At 42.4% G+C, this 21,723-nt stretch overlaps 6 protein-coding genes across 6 annotated transcripts; 4 read left to right on the top strand and 2 right to left on the bottom strand.

Moving 5' to 3' along the window:
* Positions 1-513: 513 nt before the first annotated feature.
* Positions 514-2,903, top strand: EAE98_004585 (uncharacterized protein). Its single transcript, XM_038952205.1, has 3 exons — positions 514-1,617; positions 1,682-2,172; positions 2,233-2,903. The coding sequence occupies exons 1-2, from the start codon at positions 1,604-1,606 to the stop codon at positions 2,133-2,135; spliced, it is 468 nt and encodes a 155-aa protein (XP_038811741.1). The 5' UTR covers positions 514-1,603; the 3' UTR covers positions 2,136-2,172; positions 2,233-2,903.
* A 292-nt stretch (positions 2,904-3,195) lies between these two features.
* Positions 3,196-6,220, top strand: EAE98_004584 (uncharacterized protein). Its single transcript, XM_038952204.1, has 6 exons — positions 3,196-3,530; positions 3,736-3,852; positions 3,982-4,260; positions 4,316-4,477; positions 4,548-5,138; positions 5,197-6,220. Exons 1-6 carry the CDS (start codon positions 3,314-3,316, stop codon positions 6,096-6,098), a joined length of 2,268 nt encoding a protein of 755 aa, XP_038811740.1. The 5' UTR covers positions 3,196-3,313; the 3' UTR covers positions 6,099-6,220.
* A 664-nt stretch (positions 6,221-6,884) lies between these two features.
* EAE98_004583 (uncharacterized protein) lies at positions 6,885-7,780 on the bottom strand (the record flags this gene model as incomplete). Its single annotated transcript, XM_038952203.1, has 2 exons — positions 6,885-7,051; positions 7,111-7,780. 2 exons carry the CDS (start codon positions 7,778-7,780, stop codon positions 6,885-6,887), a joined length of 837 nt encoding a protein of 278 aa, XP_038811739.1.
* A 3,161-nt stretch (positions 7,781-10,941) lies between these two features.
* Positions 10,942-13,622, top strand: EAE98_004582 (uncharacterized protein; the record flags this gene model as incomplete). Its single annotated transcript, XM_038952202.1, has 9 exons — positions 10,942-11,257; positions 11,331-11,362; positions 11,414-11,661; positions 11,714-12,236; positions 12,289-12,405; positions 12,457-12,611; positions 12,679-12,839; positions 13,058-13,206; positions 13,284-13,622. 9 exons carry the CDS (start codon positions 10,942-10,944, stop codon positions 13,620-13,622), a joined length of 2,040 nt encoding a protein of 679 aa, XP_038811738.1.
* Positions 13,623-14,248: 626 nt separating this feature from the next.
* On the bottom strand, positions 14,249-16,381 carry EAE98_004581 (uncharacterized protein; the record flags this gene model as incomplete). Its single annotated transcript, XM_038952201.1, has 4 exons — positions 14,249-14,919; positions 14,966-15,962; positions 16,022-16,108; positions 16,244-16,381. 4 exons carry the CDS (start codon positions 16,379-16,381, stop codon positions 14,249-14,251), a joined length of 1,893 nt encoding a protein of 630 aa, XP_038811737.1.
* Positions 16,382-18,142: 1,761 nt separating this feature from the next.
* Positions 18,143-21,124, top strand: EAE98_004580 (uncharacterized protein; the record flags this gene model as incomplete). Its single annotated transcript, XM_038952200.1, has 4 exons — positions 18,143-18,161; positions 18,285-18,776; positions 18,827-20,383; positions 20,441-21,124. The coding sequence occupies 4 exons, from the start codon at positions 18,143-18,145 to the stop codon at positions 20,548-20,550; spliced, it is 2,178 nt and encodes a 725-aa protein (XP_038811736.1). The 3' UTR covers positions 20,551-21,124.
* Between the last annotated feature and the right edge of the window lie 599 nt (positions 21,125-21,723).

The raw sequence follows: 21,723 nt of genomic DNA, 5'->3' as shown, positions 1-21,723 counted from the left end.
TCCACGTAGCAATTGCCGGTGGCATTGTCGAGGTTAACGGTATCAACATTCTACGGAACTGCAGAGCAAGACAAGATCCATCCTTTTTTTGTGGCGGCCCTTTTACGAGTAGGAGGACAGTTGGGCAACGCCGATTTGGCACTGGAAAATACTAGACGTTGAGATGTGTGTTGAAGAGGATTTCGGTGTGGTGATACGACTCTTTGCATCTTGGGGCGGTAAGAACACCACGAAGTGAACGGATAAAATATCTAAATTGGAGCGTAAAGAAGCTTTGATGCACATCTCTCGTCATGCGGTACCAAGAATTAGTACAGACTCTGCACACTGAGTCCAATCACTGCTTCTGCGTGAACATGAAAACTTCCTCGTCGGTCTTGGTAGTGTAGGCAAGTAGCCATTGTTCTGGGTATCCCTAATCAATGTAACCGTTTACCTTATGGCTGGGTTTTTTTGCTGGCGTTCACCTGACACAAGACTGCAGAATCCTAGTAATTGTATGAACACCGGGTAGGCAAATTGGATCGCTTTCCTCATCTCAAAATAAAAAGTTCTTCCAAGATATGTACATGGCAAGAAATGGCGTGATTGTTTGAAAGGCAAACAAACATTCTCACGCATGCCAGCGCAAAAATAATTCAGAACCACGCATGCTGCGCGCATTATGCACACCGAGATTTGGAATCCTTCAGCGCCCTGTCTGAGCAATACCGCTGCAAAAGCGCCCAAGATGAAAACATGAGGAGGCTGCAGCCATCCGTCGTCTGAAACCGCTCCCGCAATGGGGAGCGAAAGAAATTTCTCCATATTGACTCAACCGAAATCTCACTGTTATTCTCCACGAGAGTCTTAGCTGTATTACAATGGCATTGCCCGAGTGATGTCTCAGAAATCTCATGGAAAGGGTGCGTTGGGTAGCCATTCGCACGAAGAAGAGATGGAAAGTAAGGGTGGTCAATTCCTGGAGTGGTGTCGGAAGCCTACATGATAATATCATGAGCTAGCAGCATAGGCATCGACAGCGAACGGATTCCTTGGTTATCTAGACTACAATATATGCAGCTTGGAAAAAAAATAAGGCGTTCTAGAAGATTGCAATTATGCGGCACTGGAGTTTCGCTGGGATAAAGATGGTCTCTACTGGATCAGAAGCTTCCAACATCGAATCTATCGGATGCAATACTGCGTCATTAATCCAGCAGATACCACTTTTAGCCACCAAAAATCAATAATTGTGTGATTGTTCTCGAATTGCAGATGCCGCTCACGGTATAGGGACTAATCGTTTAACACAACCTTTGTCCTGTAGGGTTAAACTCTAGAGTCTGCATCGACATGGGAACTGGACCAGTGTCAGGCCTAATAGCTATCGAGTATATTGCACTATCAATAATGACCGAATTGCCATTGCAGGATCTCTGCACCTCGAAGATAGGTTGTGTCATAGAATCGTTGCTACCCACCGGTTCCCAACTAACAATTTCCAGAGAGCTTCGTTCTTGGCAATTCGAAGCATATCTTAAAAAGATGACACTGTCCCACTCTGTGTTAACGAGTTAGTGTTATAGAAAGATAATCAACAGTTACTCCATCAAGGACAAAAATGACGAAGAAGTCGTGAGCTTTCCATCCCTGCACATATTCACAACTATATTGCTTGGTACTAATTGACATCCGACAGAAAGAAGGTCATTGTGCACAAGAAAAGTCATGTTGCCAAAAAGCACAACACAGGCACAGTCTCAAGTACAGCCGATGAGCCCATTGGCATCGGCGGGAAGGCGCATGGCAAAGTTCGCAGCCAAGCAAACTCCTTGGCCTCTCATGAGAAGTCGTCCAATGCCGAACTTGCGGAAGAGAACAAAGGATTTTCTGATTTACATTCTGATCAGAATTCCCAAATTCCTACTTGCGATTTCTGTACCAGAGAATCGGGTATCTGTGGGGACTGTTCAGGAGGTGGCCATGACTACGACACCGAGTCCGATAATACCGGTGGACACGGATACACTACCGATATGAATAAGCCTGGGGACAGGATACAATTGCAGCTCTGGTCGTACGAGACTTCTCAAATAACCGTCGCTGAAAAATTAGAACAGAGAAAGTGGTGTGGTCCATGTCAGAAACTTTGAAAGACTAAATAAGCCGGCAACAAAGTTTTCACTTTGGGTAAGAGTTCCCGTGCCTTCATATTCTCAATGCATAGGCTGATATGAATATCTTGAAAAGGATTGGCATGAGTGTTGGAACTTTGATTGGAATATAAAAGTGGCGCGTTTGCTTGAGCAGGCAGTGAGGTGGCGAGGAATCTTGTGTGAGACGTGACATGAGAGATGTCTGATGAAACTAGGAGTTTGATCTTGAAAGAATTCTCCTGATTGTCTCTCGTATTGAAGTAAAAGTGTGGTGGTTTGTTCTGATCTTTTAAACTGTTGTTAATGAGAAGGTTGGGAAAGTAAACATTGGACAATCGAGAGAATCAAAAAGCATCCAAGAGGTGGACATTTATTGCAGCTCTTATCTATCCAATCAAATACTCTGTTGGCAAAAGTGGCTTAAAATGGTAAGGCTTAGGTAGGTGGCTTTGTGGCTTTGTGGCTTAATAGCAGCCGGAGTGCAACGGTACCTACCTAACGGTAAACTTGCTGCTAGCCCGCTGGAGCTGCTAGCTGCTAGCTAACCAAACACAAACTTTGTTCCATCCAACGAAAAGTATCCTCAAGTATGCTTTGTACTTCCTCCATGCATCACAATTAAACATGACAACAAAATCGATCGTATTGCACGATTGTCATAGCAATTCTTCACCTGTAGTACAAATGTTATGTACTTTGTTTCTGATACTGCATAATTCACCTGCTTTGACCGCCTTAGTCTCTGAGCTCTCATCAGCAAGCAGGTAGTCCTCTGCTTAGCAAAGAGTACGGTGAAAATCATTCAGGTACAGAACCAATCAAGCTTGGATTGCATGGCGAAATGAAGCTTTTACCAGGTTTCTCTCCAATGAATGCTGTTATCCATGTTTATCGAGATTCGTGATAAGTAATGGCAGTATGCAGCACCATCACACTTTACCCGAAGAAGAAGGTCGGAAGATGGACAATTCCCACTGGAGTATAGAACCTGCCAACATGGCATTAGGAGATCTTGGCCAATTTGATGGCAATCAAGATATATCAATATATATGTCAACGACAATGCTCTGATTCACTTTCTAATTCACCTTCGTTCCCTTGTTTCTCTCTCTTGTCTTCCCCATTACCTTTTCCGAGGTGGTTTCGGGCTTGCCATTTTTTGATCTTCAATCAAAATGCCTTCCTCAAATATGGCTTTCTTTTTTGCCGTTCTGGCTGGAATGCCATGCAGTATGGCAGGCAAAACATACGGATACGGACACGGCTACAATTCAACAATTAGTGGTACAGCTACCGGTACTGGCATAGCTACTGGAACTGGTACACCTACACTCGCAGCTTGCGGAATCGTTAGTAGTCTAGCATCTGTTGCTAGAGTCGCCACCCCATCCGGTATGTGGAAATACATGAAAATTTGAATCTCAAGAGTGAAGATATGTACCGAGTGGTCAGACTACATATACAGAGTTTGCATCCCAAAACAAACTCAAGGTCTAAGGTTACTTCTAAAGCTCCTGTATGAATTGAGCATAATATACGACAGAGCGATGTCAAACTAAATTTCGTTGATCTTGAGACTGACTGTTTTGTCCTTTAGCTACACCCACAGTTGATGCTAAATTAGCCCACGACTGTCTTAATTCAGTACCATTGAATGTCACTGCAGCCATTGAATATGTTACAGGATTAGAGCCGTATATTGAATGGCAGTCAGGTATGTGTCATCTGTCACTCTTTGTGTTTTTAAAGATTCACCTTGACTGGAGGGGCCTCTAGCATTATGCCCAATTAGACTCTCCTTAATGGAAGCTCTTAAAGTAGACTCTTTGACTGACTTTGGCAGATCTCGTGGATCTCAAGGACCCACCAGCAGATTACTTTTATCCTCCATATGATCCATTGGCCAAACTTGCTTCTGTGAAATCAAATCTTGAGAAGGGTGGCGTGTACGCAAATGAGTATGAATTTCAACAAGATTTGTATCAAGTCTTTACCCCGGCACACGATGGACACTTTGTAGTCTATCCAGATCTTCTCACGGCTGCTTTTGAGTGGCGCCGTCAGAGATCTTTAGTGTCTATCAGCAGTGATGGAGTCGAAGTTCCCAAAATCTACCTATATGGTGAGTTTGAGGACAATATCTGATGTCAAAACAACAGCGCTAATAAATTATTTAGAGGATATCATTTCTGCGCCATCGGAAGCATCTGAGGTCACAGAAATAAACGGCGTTGATGCGGTAAAGTATGTAGAAGACTGGATATTCCAAGCCTCTTTCAATCAAGATGCAGATTCTGCATACAATACCATGTTCTACGAGAAAGCATTTGTTGCAGGAGGTAAACATAGCCCTTCCCATACACTATTTCACTTTTGTTTTGTGTGGACTATGCTAATTCTACTCACCAGGCGTTTCTAAGGGATACTTCGCATCCGGTGGTCGAATCAGATACATATATCCAGGCTCAAATACTACCTTTGGCTTCGAAAATGGCACAACTTTGGTTACAGAGAACTATGCCGGCGTGAAAGGAGACTTCACTGGTGTCACTGATGGAAAGTCGTTTTACCAAAAGTTTTGCGTGCCATCCACAACTGAATCTGCTGAAACTACTGCATCAGCGCCTGCAGCCGCTACTGTGACAGCTACTGGATATCCGACGCCTGTCGTTATCACTAATGACACTATCGTCGGTGGATACTATCTAAGCGAACCTGGCTTCGAGGATGTTGCAGTCTTGAGTCTTTTGGCATTCGAATCTGAATCGGCTCCGGAATTTCAAGCCGTCACCCAAGCCTTCCTTGCTGACGCAGTACGAGATGGAAAGACAAAATTGATCGTCGACTTACAAGCAAATGGGGGTGGTTACATTTTCCAAGGCTATGATGAATTCCGACAACTCTTTCCTCACATTGTTCAAGATGGAAATAGTAAAATAAGAGAGCATGAAACTTTCCTTACGATATCCAAGATATTCTCCGAAGACATTCCGGCAAATTGTAAGTGAAAACCCATTAATCTTTGATAATTCCACATTCAAAGCTAACTTCATGCAAGATGACCCAAACACAGCTTCGTCAGACTTGATCATCAAGTACGAAACATGGTTCAACTACCAATACGATTACAACTTGACTAATCAACCATTCTTGACCTTCGAGGATAAGTTCGCTCCTCATGTTTACAAGAGTGATAACTATACGAACCTCATGCGCTGGAACCTTAATGATCCTCTGACGACTGTGAACTCCACATATGGTTTGGGTATTGAGATCTCCGGATATGGATCGTTAAGTAACTTGACCCAACCATTTGCCGCCGAAAATATCGTCATGATCTACGACGGCTATTGTGCCTCAACCTGTACTATTTTTAGCGAATTCATGCGAATTCATGCAGGTGTCAAATCCATCGCTTTTGGCGGTCGACCTTCGAGCGGCGCCATTCAAGGTGTAGGTGGTATCAAAGGAGCACAAGTATCATCCTTCGATAGTATATACTATTATGCACAACTTGCTGCTTCATCTCCAAACGCAACACCCGAAGATATCGCCATCTTAAACCGTCTCACAACCTTCCCAATTGAAAGAAGTACCGCTACATCAATCAATCTGAGAGATGCCATCCTCCCCGATAATGTCAACGATGGACTTCCAGCTCAGTACGTAGTTGAAGAAGCAGACTGTAGATTGTACTGGACGGCACCCATGATCACAGACGTAGAGAAGGTCTGGGAGGCTGCTGCTACAGCGGCTTGGGGAGGCGGCGCTTGCGTTGCAGGTGCTGGCTTGCCATATGGAAAGAGAGATGTATTGAGTAAGAACTCGATGACTAAGGAGAAGAAGCCAGCGATTAACAGAAAGAGGGAGAGGAATACCCTGAAGATGAAGAAGAGGGATGAGAATATTGAGAAAGATCCATTGTGGAATGCTAGACATGGAAAGAAGATCATTGCGTAAGGTAGAAAACGAATTAACACTTATTTGGATGGGATAAGGTATCAGGATATTACAACCTTTTAGGGTATCTAAAGTAATCTCAATTCAGTATCGGGGATACCCGATAATACTGTGTTTCTTGGTGATATGTATTATTTTGTCGAAATAATTGTGAGATTTGTTAAATGTCTTTCTGGTGCTGATCTCTCGTTTAATCTGAGGGGGGATGATTTGAATGTTTAGGCTTGATTGAAACATTCAGACGTCCACCCTTTGAATGTCAGCCGATATCTTCCGAAGTCTTTCGGTCTATGCTTTTTTTTTCTTTGAGAATAACCTTCACTGCAGGTGGTTCTATCAATTGGAAGAACTTGCCCTATTTCATAAGACGAAGTCTAACACCAGTTATCTCCGGCAGAATATTCGCTGGAGGCAAGCCCCTCCGATGAACCTTGCCACCCTGAGAAATCAGCACCGTTATTACTTGTGTCCAAATCACCTATCTCACTTCCATTGACTGTAGTACTGTTGTTAATCACATAGCTATAATAAAAGGATCATTCACTAGAGTCTCAAACTTGCTCAAGTAGGTAGTTCATATATATGCATTTCCAGAATCCGAATAGTCCAAACACAGTTTATTTGAAGTATTCTTCCTCAAGACACTGAAGATGAGTCCAAATCCACAAAGAAGCAACCCCATGATCCACATGAATATTTCCAAAAAATTCCAACGGTACCTTTCAACGTTATCCTATCTCGAAATTTAGCACAAAGCCTCGGAACCATAAAAATGAGAAGATGGTCTCAATCTGAAGAGCTAGTGAGAATCAAGCTAACCTTTCGCAAAATAACAGTCTGTCTGGCCCTCTTAGACTCTACTATCTCGTCTAAATGACCATCTTCATCCATCACATATGTCCTCATCTCCGCTGGCTTGAATCTTCGCCACACTGGATGGATCGTGTGAGAACCTGTATCAACGAGATTAGTTACGGGTACCCCAATCAACGAGAAACGTATCACAACTCACGCGGTAGCAAATACTCCATGAAAGACCCGTGAGAAACCACCACAATATGCACATCCTGTTTCATCCGCATTCGTGGCCCAGTATTCTGTCCAGTACCCTGTATATAAATCCCCTTCCAAAGCCCCCCTCCTTTTTTGATGAGCTTTGAAATGACCAAGATTTGCTTGCGCACAATTTCAGCACGCTGTTTCGTGCGAATAACACTTTTCATTGGCGGAACAACAGGTGATAGAGCAGTAAAATCTACCCCTTTGTGGTCATAACTGTTGGCTAAATCAAGAGTTGCTTGGCGAACGTTGCAAAAGTATGCACCACTCTCCCTTAAGTCATCATAGGCGACGATTTGAGGTTGTGGATAGATACTGACATTATTGGCGAAAGGGAAAATGTGGAGTGTAGTCTCGAGAGTGCGAATTAAAGGGGATGTGAGGACGAGATTGGGGACGGGACAACGTCTTGTCATCTGCTCTCTAGTAGATTGAGCTTGTTCAATCCCCTTACAGGTAAGATAGGGATCTTGGATGTCGTAAGATTTGGGATTGATTTTTCCATTGGAATGTCCGAGATTGTGGTATGCCTCTCCGTGTCGCACAAGATGGATGAAAGTTCTGGGTTCGATGTCGGTTTTCCTATGGCCAAAGTACTGCTTTAGAGGAAAACACAGTACCATTCTAAAGTATAGTTCGCGGCTCAGTTTGCTGACTTGAATTATATCAAAAATGGCTGGAATCTCAAAAGATTCAAGTGGAAACTATGTATCAAAGATTAGCGGCCTGTAGTCGTTGAGAATTTGCATACAGCTGTCAAGATCTTGGCAGCCACTCTGTATCATTTTCATAGGTTGAGGACATGCAGTCGAATAGATGGCAAATGATAAGTAGAGTTTACATGATCGGTAACTTACTGATGAGAAATAGGTAGTAGCATATGTAGCCAGCCCCTTTTCGTTGATGGCTGAAGGCTCAAATCAGTGATGGATAAGATCTCGGTTGTGAAAAGACCCTGGATTCAAAAACTTGATGGTATGGGAGTTTTTTAGTGATTTTTTTGTACTGCTAGAGGCTCGGAAAATGCTGATGTAGTCAGGAAGTTGAGTGAATTGAGGTTGCAGAAGGGCCAGACGGATAGAGCTCAGGGGAGAAAGAAAGCTCGGTGAGCTAGAGATGGTGGTAGAAGTCTAATTTGAATTTATCCAAGTTGCTATGATTCAAATGAGTATGATCTAGAAGGGGAGAAAATGTTCCCTTGAAATATATGAGAAGAATAAAAGCAGTGATAACGTGATTTGATCTGAAACGGAATATTTGAGGTACCGAAAGAGACTAATAAAGCGATCAAGAACTATTGAGAGGTAGCTAGAAAAGTGAAGACTGGAAAAGGAGTGACGTAGAGCTTTTCAGTAATAGTAATGCTTTTTGAGTCGGCAGTGCTGGCAAATACAATCGTTCAAAAGTCAATTCTGGGGAAAGTTTTTTATTTAAATGCTTGGTGATGGAAGGTGAATCATCACAGTAATTCACTTATTTAAGAACAAGTGAATAAGGACAACAATTCAGTAGGTGACAATGTTTCATCTTCTACATAAAATGGTGAATTGACCCCCTCTACCAAGGTGGATTATGATCATACCAATTAGCAAGTACATACATAAGTTTTGATACACTAATATCAATAGCTACCAAATACATATATGGCACGCTGGAAGCTACAAAGGCAGCATATCACGCGATAAAAGAGAGAGAGAGAGAGAGAGAGAGATGGAACATACGAGATCTGTACATACGGATGAAAAATCTAGCACCGGTGCGTTGAAGAACTAAGATTCCAAATAGCTTCCCAGTCCATGTCGTCTGCTTTTACCGAGACTATACAACTCAGCCCTACGTTCACTTTCCTTTCATATCTCTGCTACTTCAACTAAGGTGACTAAAGCTCAAGGAATCTATAACCATGCCGTTTTCACTGTTCATTTGAAATCAGAAACTGTCCATGTCCGCATCTCAGATGGGTTTGACTTTCCGCTTTCTCGCTGGAAGCGACACACTCTTAATGACGCAAGAAATCTTATGAGCATCAATAACCGAGCAAATACGTTGAAATGATCTTTGAATCACCAGAAGACCAGCTACTGTATAATAATTACGCCAAAAAGTGCATTTTTCAGACGCCATGGCAAAGTTTATGAATATTTTATGTTCGAGCAATTGTAGGATTTTCCATGTCCTCCGCTACCTCAATTTTTGAAAGTATATCAGAGTAGTCTAAGGCGTAGTTGGAAATATTGATGTACCATCAGCGGGTGCATAGATTGACGGGACACTCCTCAATTTCCAATTTTTTAAACAAATTTATTCTTCAATTGTGTGATATGAAGTTTTCTGTTTGGGTTGTTCTATTTTTAGTGGATAGTTGTGACAATTCCTAAAACATATAAATTAATATATCAAAAGCTATCCACGAGTCAATTTCTTATAGTGTACCGTTAGTCCGTACACCCTCTGGTGTACCAACGTAAAACTTATAAGATAGATCGACTGAATTTCAATCACCCCGATACCTGATGCAGTTACAAGTACGGACTGACTCACAACCACTACCATACTTATTCATGCGTTCCATTGAAGGAGCACCAAATGCTCGACAGAGCGTCTAAGTGAGCGAGGTCGAAAAGAAGCGCTTGTGTAACGGCGTGCGCAGCTGATGCTCTCTTGGAATACAATGCAATAACAGGGCGTGACATAAAAAGATAACACAATAAGATTACAAAGATTAGACCGAGTCGAGAGATATTCAAGACACTAATGTGAACTTCTACCCGGTGTTAACAACGAATGCCGGGCAAGGCGAACAATTCTACCAAAATAAGTTAGAACTACAATCCAAATGTCGAATCATTGATATCGATGCTAATCCACAGAAACGAACCGATTCTTGAGATATATTTTTATGATAGCCCGGCATTCATTTGCATGTACAACATCACAAAGTAGCATACTGCATCTTGTATTGCATGATATGCACAAATTCAGCTCAAGAACGCCATCAAGGGTTTGTGCCCAGGTGTTCTCGGCTAGTACTAACCACGGTTATCTCACCTTCCATACACTAACATTGTTGTGGCTGCTAATCCGGTCAAGAATTAATTTAAGAAGATAGTATCAAGTGACATCATGTATTGCAAACTATGTCCAATACGAAAAGAAGACATCGAGACATGCCAAACATGTAACCTAAGCGCGACCGGATAGCACATTGCTGCAATGACGTTTCTAAAGAGATAAGTTTGAACACATGCAAAACATTCAGCTATGAACAAGAGTTCACTAAAGAGGGTGTTCAAGCAGCGATCAATCCAATTTCGGTCTCTCTTCAAAATAGGGAGCTTCTGAAACAAGATATTTATGATTCGTAGTGCAACTTTGTGTTTCATCGAACTAGCTGGATAGAGCCAAATCATGAAGATCCAGCTTTCCAATCAGCCAAAGAAAGAACTTTTGGCCTTGGATGCTGTAGTGTATACTTCTAGTTAGGAATTTGATATCTAAAATAGAATTTGATCAGATCTCAGGGCTCTGATTGGCCAAGATGAGGTAGTTCAGGGTGGGATTAGTGTATTAGCATTCCACTGAAAGGTTGTGATTTCTGAATGTGCAAAATGTCTTCGCTGTGTAATAAGGACACAGTGATGGTGAATACCTCGTATTGGTCACTCATATTTGCCACGTATCGAACCAGTCTGTATAATTTTGTGTATAAGTGTCAAAATATCACCAAACGTTCATAGCTTCGAACTCCAATACGATAGTCCTTTTATGTATTTCCTCAACGAAAATGGCTACTGCACGACAATACCGTAACTTACCGATTGAGTTCCAACGCTCAATTCCCCATCCTGTTGAAGCTTTCGAGATTGACCCTGATTTCCCAAACACCTTTCACCCAAGACTTCACGAGGCGAATCAAGAAATCGAAAATACGAGCTGGGAGTGCCGTGAGGATCTCAAGAAAGCTGACTGGAAAGGATCGCTTGCCGTCGGCTGCGTCAATGAGATAAGCGGAAGCTTTTTAGCGACGATGTTCCCCGAAGGAAAGCTAGATCGAGTTATTCCCATGACTTATCTATGTGAATATGGATTCATTCATGATGGTAAGTGATTTTTAATGGTGACGAATTCCTAATGCAAGGAGTTGGAGTTAACATTGGATTGAAATTTATTAAGATATGGTGGATGAGAAGGAGACCCCTGAGGAGGTAAGAATTGAAACATGCCGTGGTAGAATTCAATTTTGAACACATTTATAGTTCGAAAAAGCTCATCAAACGATGCATTCATTTATCGGCAAAGATCACCACGACAAAAGTAATAGTATGATAAAAAATATACAAGCCCGAATGGCACTCCAGATTTACCGAGCGGATCATGATGGAGCATCCCGATTCCTTGAAGTTTATCGGCCATTTCTAGAAATCAAGTCTCCGCAAAGAGATCTGAAATCCTATAAAACACTCGATGAATATTTAGTATGGCGATTTTTCGATGTTGGGGGGTGGTATGTTATCATTGCCATTCAACCATTCTATATGAAATATTGACGATTGCAGGGTCTTAAGGGAGATGCTTATATACACTGCGGACGTGAATTTGAACGATGATGAAAGGTCATCTTTGAATCCCGTGATTCTCCCTCTATTGAAAGCCATGGTACTGACAAATGATTATTACTCATGGGAAAAGGAATATGACCTATATAATCGTACAAATGGTAGTGTGGCAATGGTTAATGCCGTATGGCTATTGAAACATCTTCGTGATGTGGAAGATTCCAAAGCACGGGAACTTTTGAGGGATAGAATACTGGAATATGAAATGCAATATTGCAGGCTTAGGGACGAGTATATTCGAACGGAGAGTCCTAGCTCAGATATGAAACGATTTCTGGGCCTTATCGAGCTCGCGGCGGCGGGCAACCGATTTTGGCATGCTACTTCTAAACGATATAACGCATGGGTGCCAACCCCAACTTCCAAGACAAAGATAAAGACAAAGCGCCCCGCATCTCAAATCGAAGATATCAAATCTGATGGACAGCGTGATAGTAAAAGGTCTAAGATTGAATTAGACCAGGTACTCTCAACTCTACCTACACGTCTCTAAAAAGATTCTAATAGTTTGTTAGCACCCAAGCGAGAATGATATATCGTTTGCTAAAACGCCTGAAAGCTTGGAGGTCAAAACTCCGAACACAAACGGAAACTTTGATTCCTCTAGTTTCAGTCAAAATGGTGAAGATAAGGTAATTCTCAAGCTTCATAATTCCTTCTAAACACATTACTGAAGCTTTTAGATTGTTCTGGAACCTTACAAATATATCTCATCTTTACCAGCATCAAACTCAAGAAATGCATTGCTTGACGCGCTCAACTGTTGGTATTTTGTTCCACGCGAGTCCTTAGAGATCATTCGGCATGTCATTGGTACCATCCATAACACATCACTAATGTAAGACAAACGAGTAACTTGCCAATTATCAAGGCTTTCCTTCAGTTCCAGCAATAACAGTATTTAGATTAGATGATATTGAAGACAACTCTCCCACACGACGCGGATCTCCCTCAGCACATGAGGTGTTCGGGATCAGCCAAGCAATCAATTCGGCAACATATCAACATGTGAAATGTGTCGAGTTTGCCATGGCCTTGAGCAAGGAATCTATCAATTGCTTTACGCGTTAGTCATCCCATCCATATCCATGATTATCTCGAGGAATCACTGATTCTAAACTTGCGTAGATACTTTGTCGCAATTACATATTGGCCAAAGTCAAGACTTACATTGGATATTTCATTGCAAATGTCCCAGTCTGGAGGAATATTTCAAACAGACCGAAGACAGGGCGTAGATTGTCTATATACGTTGTTAGATCGGAACTGACATTACACTTTTAGAAACTGGAGGGCTTTTTCGCATGGCAGCAGGTATGATTCCTGCAGAAGCGACTAAGAATCGTGATGTAGACGCGGATATATTGATGAGAAAGCTGGGAAAGTACTACCAGCTTCGAGACGATTATAATGATCTTATTCCCAGTACAAAGGTATGTTTAACTAACTTTCTTTGGCTGAGATCCGAACTTTGACACCTATGCCTAACTTCCAACTGGTAATCCTCTAGGGAGATAATCAGAATCTGGATACCGTCTACAATGATCTTGATCAAGGATCTTTCACCCTCCCAATCATTCATGCTCTTGGGAAAGAAGCTGAGAACGGCGATGCGAAACTTCTCAACATCCTAAGATCGCGAAAATGGAACGAGAGGAAAATGTCTTCAGAAATGAAGAAATTGGCAATCACAGAGATGGAAAACATGGGAAGCTTTACTTACGCAAAAACATTACTGAATGACTTGCATGCGCAGATTGAGCATGAACTCGGAATACTTGAGACAAAGACTGGGTCAGGGGAGAACTGGATTCTAAGGCTGATGTTGTATCGTCTGAAAGTCACATAATGTTTTTGGCAGTTTTGAATCGATTTGATATGCAAATTGCGCTTGAAAGATATTGGCTTTTCTTCTAAACTTTAAACTTATGCAATATCTTGTGCTAGAACTTTCATTTCAAGACAAAAAGTGTCTATACGAGAAACTTGAAACCAACCCCAGAAAACAATATAGACAAGCCAGATGTTATTCTTTCTGGCTCATACTATCGGCTCTTGAGGCCAAATCCTCAGAATATGATTGTCATAAGTATTCTTTGAGGGGAACAAATGATTATACCCTTGCTACTGATCATGCACCTGCGCATACTATTCGCGGGGTATCTAGGGAGCATTTCTCTGTGATATAGAAGAGCAAATATTCAACCAAAAGCTTTACTTCGACTTGGTTTCTTGATTTTGGGAATTGCAACACCCAATCCAACTTACTTTCGCGCTCTTGCGAGATCAACTTGAACAAAGAACACATTCAATAGCTGCTCAGACATGTGACAAAACTTCTGATTTGGGTGTATCACTATAACTAGCTCACAGCTTCGAGCATACACGTAATAAAGTATCACATGCATACTTCTCAATTCGAAGTCCAAGCTCGAGTTTTGAAGAAGTGCATCCTCCTCTCATCATCAAATCCTCCTACTTCTTAGCCTTCATCTTCGCCATCTCCAATGCACTCTCTAGCAATCCCTCCTGCGCCGCCAACTTTGTCAGAATTGGTCTAATCACACTGCCCTCACAATCTCCTCCAAGGGTTTCCACCACATCGCCAATTCTTCTCTCTAATCGCTCGCTTCCCTCGCTTCTCTTCCTGAAGCTAATACCAGGCTTGATAGTCGCACAATTATATTGGCTCTCCGCCGCTTTCAGCTGACAGATTTCCTCTGTTGCACAATCACCCGTGCAAGTTTCTACATTATATCCTCTTGTTTTGCGCGCAATATATTGATTGAAAACAGTAGGGTTATTTGCAAATACGGTGGTGAGATTGTGCCAGAAGGCGGGAGTTAGTTCTGCGGTTGCGGAAGTGAGAGGCGGGGTTACTAGAGAGCCATAGGCAGCCTTAGCAGAGTAGTATGGTTTCCATGTTGGAGCCGATTGCGTGGAAGAAGTGAGAGAGAAGTCCGCGATGTATGTTGTGAAGTCAAGAATACCGTATGTTACCGGATCTACGGAGTAGACGCGGAAAGCGGGATAACCGGAGGTAGGAGTCATAGAGGGGATGATGTAGGATACCTCAAGGGCGTTGGCTGCAGTTTGGGCGCTGTAGTTACTGTACGTGATTTGGAATTGGTCACGGTGAGTGTGGCCTAATTTTATTAGTGGGCAAAAGAAAGAAATTTAGAAAGAGCTTACCGAAGAATAAAGCAGCAATAGTAGCGGAATATCTTTGAGTGATTTGGTTGAAGTAGTTCGAGCCATCGTGGAGTGCATCGTTAGACCCCATAGGCATATGTCCAATAATATAAACTCTTTGGCCAGCAGTTTCAGCAGCCTGAAGTTCAGTGACCAACCATGCTAGTTGCCCAGAAGGATCAGTCTCCATGGTCGCTTCGTAGAGCCAATAGTTAGATCTGTAGTAGAGATTAGTGTTAATAGAGATGATCCTCAGGTTCCCTCCTGGCAGGAGCGTCGAGTATGCACCAAAACTATCAGCTGAGGAAGCAGCAGTAGAACCAATAAATGGTATCCAATTTGTGGATAGGGTATCATAGACCCATTGATTAGTCGTGACGCCGACTGCTTTAGGGGGGAAAGAATTGACTGGTGCCGATTCATGATTTCCGGTAGTTGCAAAGAGATTTTTTAAACCAGACATTCGACTATAAGCATCATTTATATCCGCAATGTTGCCGGTCGAATTCACAAGCCAGACGGCACCTTCAACTATATCACCTGTGAAGAGTGTTGCTGTAGCATCTGGAGCGACCTCCTTTATAGCCGCGTACATGCTCTCTTCCAAGCTTACAGGAGCATCGCAGTTGTAGTTGCCATATTCGCCAGCTGGATAGGAGTTGTTACCAGGCGCATCGGCGGATGTATATGGCCTACAGCAGATAGGCTTTGTGCAATTGGTATTCGCTCCAACTTCATACTCGTGATCCACGTGAATGTCGCTGAAATGTACAATTTTCAGGGGTGCTTTGCCACTGACAGCTGGGCGCTGGGTAGCAGGCTTGGGACTTGGAAATGGAACTGTATATGGAGTAACAGCAGGGAAATCACACAATCCAAAGAATGTGATGCAGAACAATTGTGAAGTGTGTGACCCTAAAGTCATTTTTCTCAAGTCTTGTGCAATAATTGGCCCCTCCAGGCCAATTGCACCTGCGCAAACATCTGAATCCTCGACCTTAAAGCAAATCAGCAAAAATATTTAACAAGAATAACAACAACAATAGGGGAACTAACGCCAGCCAGTTTACATATTTCGGTCAAAGTGTCAACAAAGACGGTATCTCCAAAAGCCGCGACGCCTTTGAGTAGCAATAGTATCGCCTGTTTTCACTCACGTTAGTCGTTAATCAGTAATTGGAGAATGGTCCCCCATAAATTTCGAGCAGAGGCTCCTTCAAACCCGTCACCAAGATCGGCAAAGAGATAGATATCTCATCAAATGTGTTCTATACTTACGTTGCATCCCGCACAAGTAGTAGCTGACTCAATAGCTTCCCATATATCTCCAATTGTGTCATCTTTGACCAGCTCTGCAGCATTAGAGACTGAAAAGATCGCTGCAAAACACAGATATATGATCGACAGAAACTTCATCTTGAGCAATTAGTAGAGACGAAGAAAAGCATAGCCATCCATTTCTCAAGCACTTGGCAGTACGTTTTATACTTAAATGGTCGATAGAAGGAAGGTGCTACAGATGGTGGGTATCACCCAAATACCTCTGGGTGGTAGAACTAAGAAACGAGAAGACAAAAGTGTATTCTTTGGACCGAAGCGTGTAATACACGAGATGATCTCTTGTTAATCATTGGTTCATACTGACATTGTTATTAGGATTGACAGGGGTAGTGAAGGGATTCTAAGAATAAGTTGATAACCATATTACCATGTTACCTTATATATTTGCTGGAGTGCCAATGAGCTGCGTAAAGAACCAATTTTAACATGGTTTTATCAAGTACCTTCCAATAATCTACAATCTCTACATCGGGGCTGATCGCCTGTTTGAGGTTCTACAACATGTCATAGGACCCATATACCCCACGATTGATACATGCCCCTTGTGCGTGTTGTGGATGCCTTGCATATAACCTATAATCTGCCGCTAGTATACCGGTGCTTGGTATCACGGTGTCAAATGAGTGGACGAAACAAAAAGCAACATTGACAACTTAAATCGAGGGAGCTTCCTATTTAAGGCGACTGAATCCACTAATAATAATACATTAAGACTTTAGCCTACTAGTTAAAGAAAGGGAACTTGCCCGGCTCAGGCCGGAATGCCAGAATAACCTTATCGGCCTGATCTAGAGTAACTCCAATGCACAGGCCCAAGAGAGGAAATGATAATCAATGAATTCAGTAGCAGCCACCATACTGGTATACAAGTACTACTAGCACATGCAAATTAACTTCGTCCGGTGGGTCGAGCCTAGGTTGATTTTGTGTCAATTCGTGGAAATTTCGGATGTTGATTTATTTTTCTCGCTAAAGTTGTCTCTTGATTCGTGTCATTGACTATCGTAGAGATAAAAATTGTGGAAGTCTGTGAAGCGTTCATGATCTGGTTGCATGATGTAAATCTGTTGCATACATCAACGGCGACTAGGTCGTGCAAGCCCTATTGTGGACAGTCACGGAGTCTAAGAATGAGTAGAACTTTGCAGAATGGTCCACGAAACTGTAATTCCTCGATCTTGTTGAATAGCAAAGCACAGCACAGCAATGTTGACTATGGCTACCTCATAGCTCAACTGAACATTCATATCTGCGAGAGAGTTGTAATTTGTCAGTCAACCGTCCAGGAAACGAAAACTGGCCCATTCTGTGTTGAATTAGAGCATAATTAGATAGGCAGTCAAAGTATTGATACATACTATTGTGATGGGATGTCATGATGTTTGTGCAGTAGGAGGTTTGGTGTTAATGGAGATTCAGATCAACGAAGAAGTGAATGACTTTAGGGAAGTGAATTCTCTGTAAGTGACAAGAGCATTCTAGTTGACTTAGCACCTTTTAGATGCATTATCATCCTTTTGTTTTTGATGCTGAATTTGTGAAAGGAGTGGTCTTCAAAGAGTACCTACCTAGGTAGTATGAACAGGTTTGAAAGGTGGCTGAATGTGGGCCACAACAGTATTGAGCAGTTCGGGTTACCGTATCTAGTTCCAACCCCCACTCGGAACAACAGTTAACCCACTCCGACTCCCCTTACACCGCCAACACCTTTTACTTGTCGGTGAGTGATTAAACTGGCATTACTCGAATCCTCAACTCTTCAACTCTTGTTGATTATTCTTGAAATAAGTCAATCAAGTATCCAAACAAAAGAATCAACGTGATTTATACGGCAAGATGGGTCGCAAACCTAACCGTAAGTGCATCCCGTTGGAATTTTCTCGATAGCTTCAATTTGAAGCCCTCAAAAACTCGAGTCATCCCCCACCGATCTTTCATCTTTTAAACAAGAATGTTTACTGACCACAAATATCAACAGCGTTGATTCTTCAGTACTTCGAAAGAGGTGCAAAGTTAAATGATTCAAGCAATCGCTACCATCATACTTGCAGAGCTTGCTCAGAGAAATTCCCTAAAGGAAGACTCGACACTTTGACAAGTCACATCTGCAGGAAGTGCCCCGCGTTGGATCGTGCCACAAAGCAGCGGCTTGTTCTTGAGTTTAACAATCTCCCCGAGATTGCGGATAGAACGAATAATCAGCATATGAATATTCAGACTGCAAATAATCAACAGACAACTGCCATCCGTGGAAGACCCTTTCAAGGAATGACTCCGCTTGAAACTTTGGCCGAAGTCTCCAGGGACATGGCTGAGTCGGAGCACCGCAATCATCGGCCTGGTAATGGAAGTCCTCTGGGTGAGAATCAAGCAACGATATCTCGTGGAGATAACCTTGAGTTACAAGAACAATATACTCTTGACAATCCACCTATGAGTTACGAATCTCGCGCCCAGCGCGACAAAAAGGGTCAGTGCAAGCAATTTTTCCATTGCCTGACTGATACTAACTTCTTCCAGGTATTAATCAAAAAGGACACGCCAATGAACATGGTCTTGGTCGCTCTCAATCTGCATCCCCAAATTCAATGGCTGCCACAGCAGCAGCAGCAACTAGATTCATCCCATCCATGGTGGATCCTCAGTTGTTGAGTGAAGATGCAGTCGCCCAAGACAAATTGTCAGAAGACAAGTTGACTCGACAACTTGTCGAAGCAAATGCCATGAGTGATAGTTTATTCAATGGAAGCTCTGACAACCAACAGCATTCTTGGGGTATGATGGACGTTCCCATGCCAGCAAGTCAAGTCGCAGCACTGCAGGTTCAAGATCAAATGGCTCATATGAGTCAAATGACATATCCAGAACACAACCCCACCGAGAATACATTCGAAAATGGTCAGCCACAAGCCCAAAGCCCAAAAGCCCACACTCGAATTGCTATGAATCCAATGACCACCGAATTTAGCGCCGAATATGGCAATGGCCAAAAGGCGACCAAACCCAAAGTTCGGGGGAAGTTCAATGAAGGCCGCAGAAAGGAGGTTTCGGATATCAGAAAGATTGGTTCTTGTCTTCGTTGCAGAATGTTGAAGAAACCATGCACTGCAGGAGACCCATGTGATACTTGTAAGGGCGTCGAGAGTGCTCGTTTGTGGAAGACACCATGCATCCGAACACGAGTTGCACATGAGCTTTGCTTGTATTCCGCGAAACTTCACGCAGTGCTTGCTCACCACCAAGTACTTGCTGCAAAAGGTTCTGCGACTTTTCAAAGCTCGCTCTATCAAATTGAAGTTTCTCACTACCCAGGAACCACCATTTACGCGTCGTTTCCGTGCCTAGAAGCACAAGACGAGGAAACTGGACTAACGTCTTTTATCCTTGACACGGATAACGACGACCTTTCCACCAAGCTTGAAGCATATGCTAAGCGCATGATGCCAATATTCATTGAAAATGAACCTTCTCAATTCATTCGGACAACTCTTCAAACGGCTCTAAATGTTTCAATCCAAAAGCAAGACAACTTCCTTAGCCGTGCTTTAGAGTTTTGGGCAATTGTACACATTTTCGTCGATTCGGAAATTAGATGGGAAATGTGTGCGAAAACTCCAGGCTTGCCTGATGAAGAAGCTGGTCCGACCAAACCTATTCTTTCAACTGAAAGATCATTTGCCATTATTCACACTCAACTGAATGCTGCAGCCGAGAAAAAAGCATCTCAGATGTGCAAGGGCATGTTAAATGAGCTCGAGAGACGTTTACTTAATAAGTCCTCGAAGTATTCTTTCGAGCTGTTCTTAGTTACAGTCATCATTCTTAACTGTGTTGAAAAGTCCACCTGGCTTTTCAAATGCTGGGAGGGTGAAGATTTTCATGGACAGTGGCCACTTGACAGCCCTCCTCAATCTTATGCTAACCAAGGTGACGACCTCATTAACGTTCTTCAAATGCTCTTAAGAATGAGAGACATTCCACCAAAAACATTTGTTAGGCCAGATAATGGTCTTCTTGCTGTTGATGATACGTCTGATCAAGTCATTCGGGATTTCTTTGATCAGGTTCAGCTTAGTTGTAAGTTTTCTTGCTTCCGGACATACGCTAGCATCATTACTAACCAAATACAAACAGTCACCGATGTTCATGATAAACAAGTCCGTCACTTCTTCGACCCAGCAGACTCTAGATCATATGAGCTTCGCTACATCTCTCGTCTCCTCCTTCCTCAAGTCCCCAATTAACGAATACTCCGTCTCCGTTCTCGCGAATTTTCTTTCCTTTCCGTTTCTGCATCTGGTGGCTCCATATCTGCAACATTTCCGGCGTTCCATGACTTCGATACAGAAAGGTGCATCACATAAAGGTTTCACATTTGTGCATATGGGTAGATAACTTTCTCTGTTCAGGAGTTGGTTAGGGATTGTCATCAGCTGGGAGTTTGTGGTGCAAATTTGTTCAATTATTGTCTTCGATATATCCCATTTTTCATTTTAAAAGTTCGACGCCTATCATAGTAGGCTGTTTGACCAGTCCTTTGAAACAGACATTGGACTCACATCAATGTACCCTTGCTGCTTTTTCCCTTTTCCTTATTTTTGCTTCTCCTTGAGATGCGATACGATACGTACGATGCGTTCTCAGCGTTACAATACCATGTTCTCGGCACCCATTTATACTTTTCAGACCGAGCAGGGAATCAATGTTACCGGTTCGAGCTGTAAGTAACATTTAAGCAATGGTTGGCAATGCCCGAACGGAAATGTATGTTAAAATGACTTCATTGAAATGAAATAGATAATGAACTTACAAAAACGAAACGTAATTATAATGTGAGATTTATCTACATATACACTAAGAATACGAGTCTTTGATATTCAATCTGTAAGTCAGTGTATATCTCGAAATTCCGGATTATTCTCCTGTGTATTAATCATTTTGCGGGCAAGCAAGCAAGCGAACCCAGTTCTCACAAATATACACTCCAAGCTGAAGATGGAAGATTGATACCTAGGTATCTCTCGTACTCAAATTCACTATATAGTGCTTTAGTACCTGGTACCTGGCACTTAGTACCCAGTACTCATCAACCTCCAGATGATTCGGAAGCTCAAAGTTATTGCTCATCTCGCCTCACCTCCCATATCCTCACTTTCCCCATATCCATATCCATAACCATGTATCCAATTCTCACTCCTCCTAACCAACAGATCTCCTCTCCACTAACTCGATCTATATCCTATATTTCCCAAATATCTATAATGCATATCCACATCAGAAGATTGAGTCTGAGGAATTTTCTAATGTGTTTTCGTACCCGAGCCTGAGCTCGAAGCCTGATATACGAAATAGCTTATGAGATACAGGTTGTGGTCTTACCATATATAGCATATGGGTAATCTATAAACACTTGTTAG

This window comes from Botrytis deweyae (genome assembly GCF_014898535.1).
Source record: "Botrytis deweyae strain B1 chromosome Unknown BDEW_008, whole genome shotgun sequence".
In the NCBI taxonomy this organism is placed as follows: Eukaryota; Fungi; Ascomycota; class Leotiomycetes; order Helotiales; family Sclerotiniaceae; genus Botrytis; species Botrytis deweyae.
The sequence above is the reverse complement of the archived record's forward strand: the minus strand, read 5'-3'. Positions and strand labels throughout refer to the sequence as shown.

Coding starts and splice junctions, on each gene's coding strand:
- EAE98_004584 (XM_038952204.1), top strand. CDS start 3,314: ATGCCTTCCTCAAATATGGCTTTCTTTTTTGCCGTTCTGGCTGGAATG. Junction 3,531..3,735: donor TAGAGTCGCCACCCCATCCG/GTATGTGGAAAT, acceptor TTTGTCCTTTAG/CTACACCCACAGTTGATGCT. Junction 4,478..4,547: donor GAAAGCATTTGTTGCAGGAG/GTAAACATAGCC, acceptor TCTACTCACCAG/GCGTTTCTAAGGGATACTTC.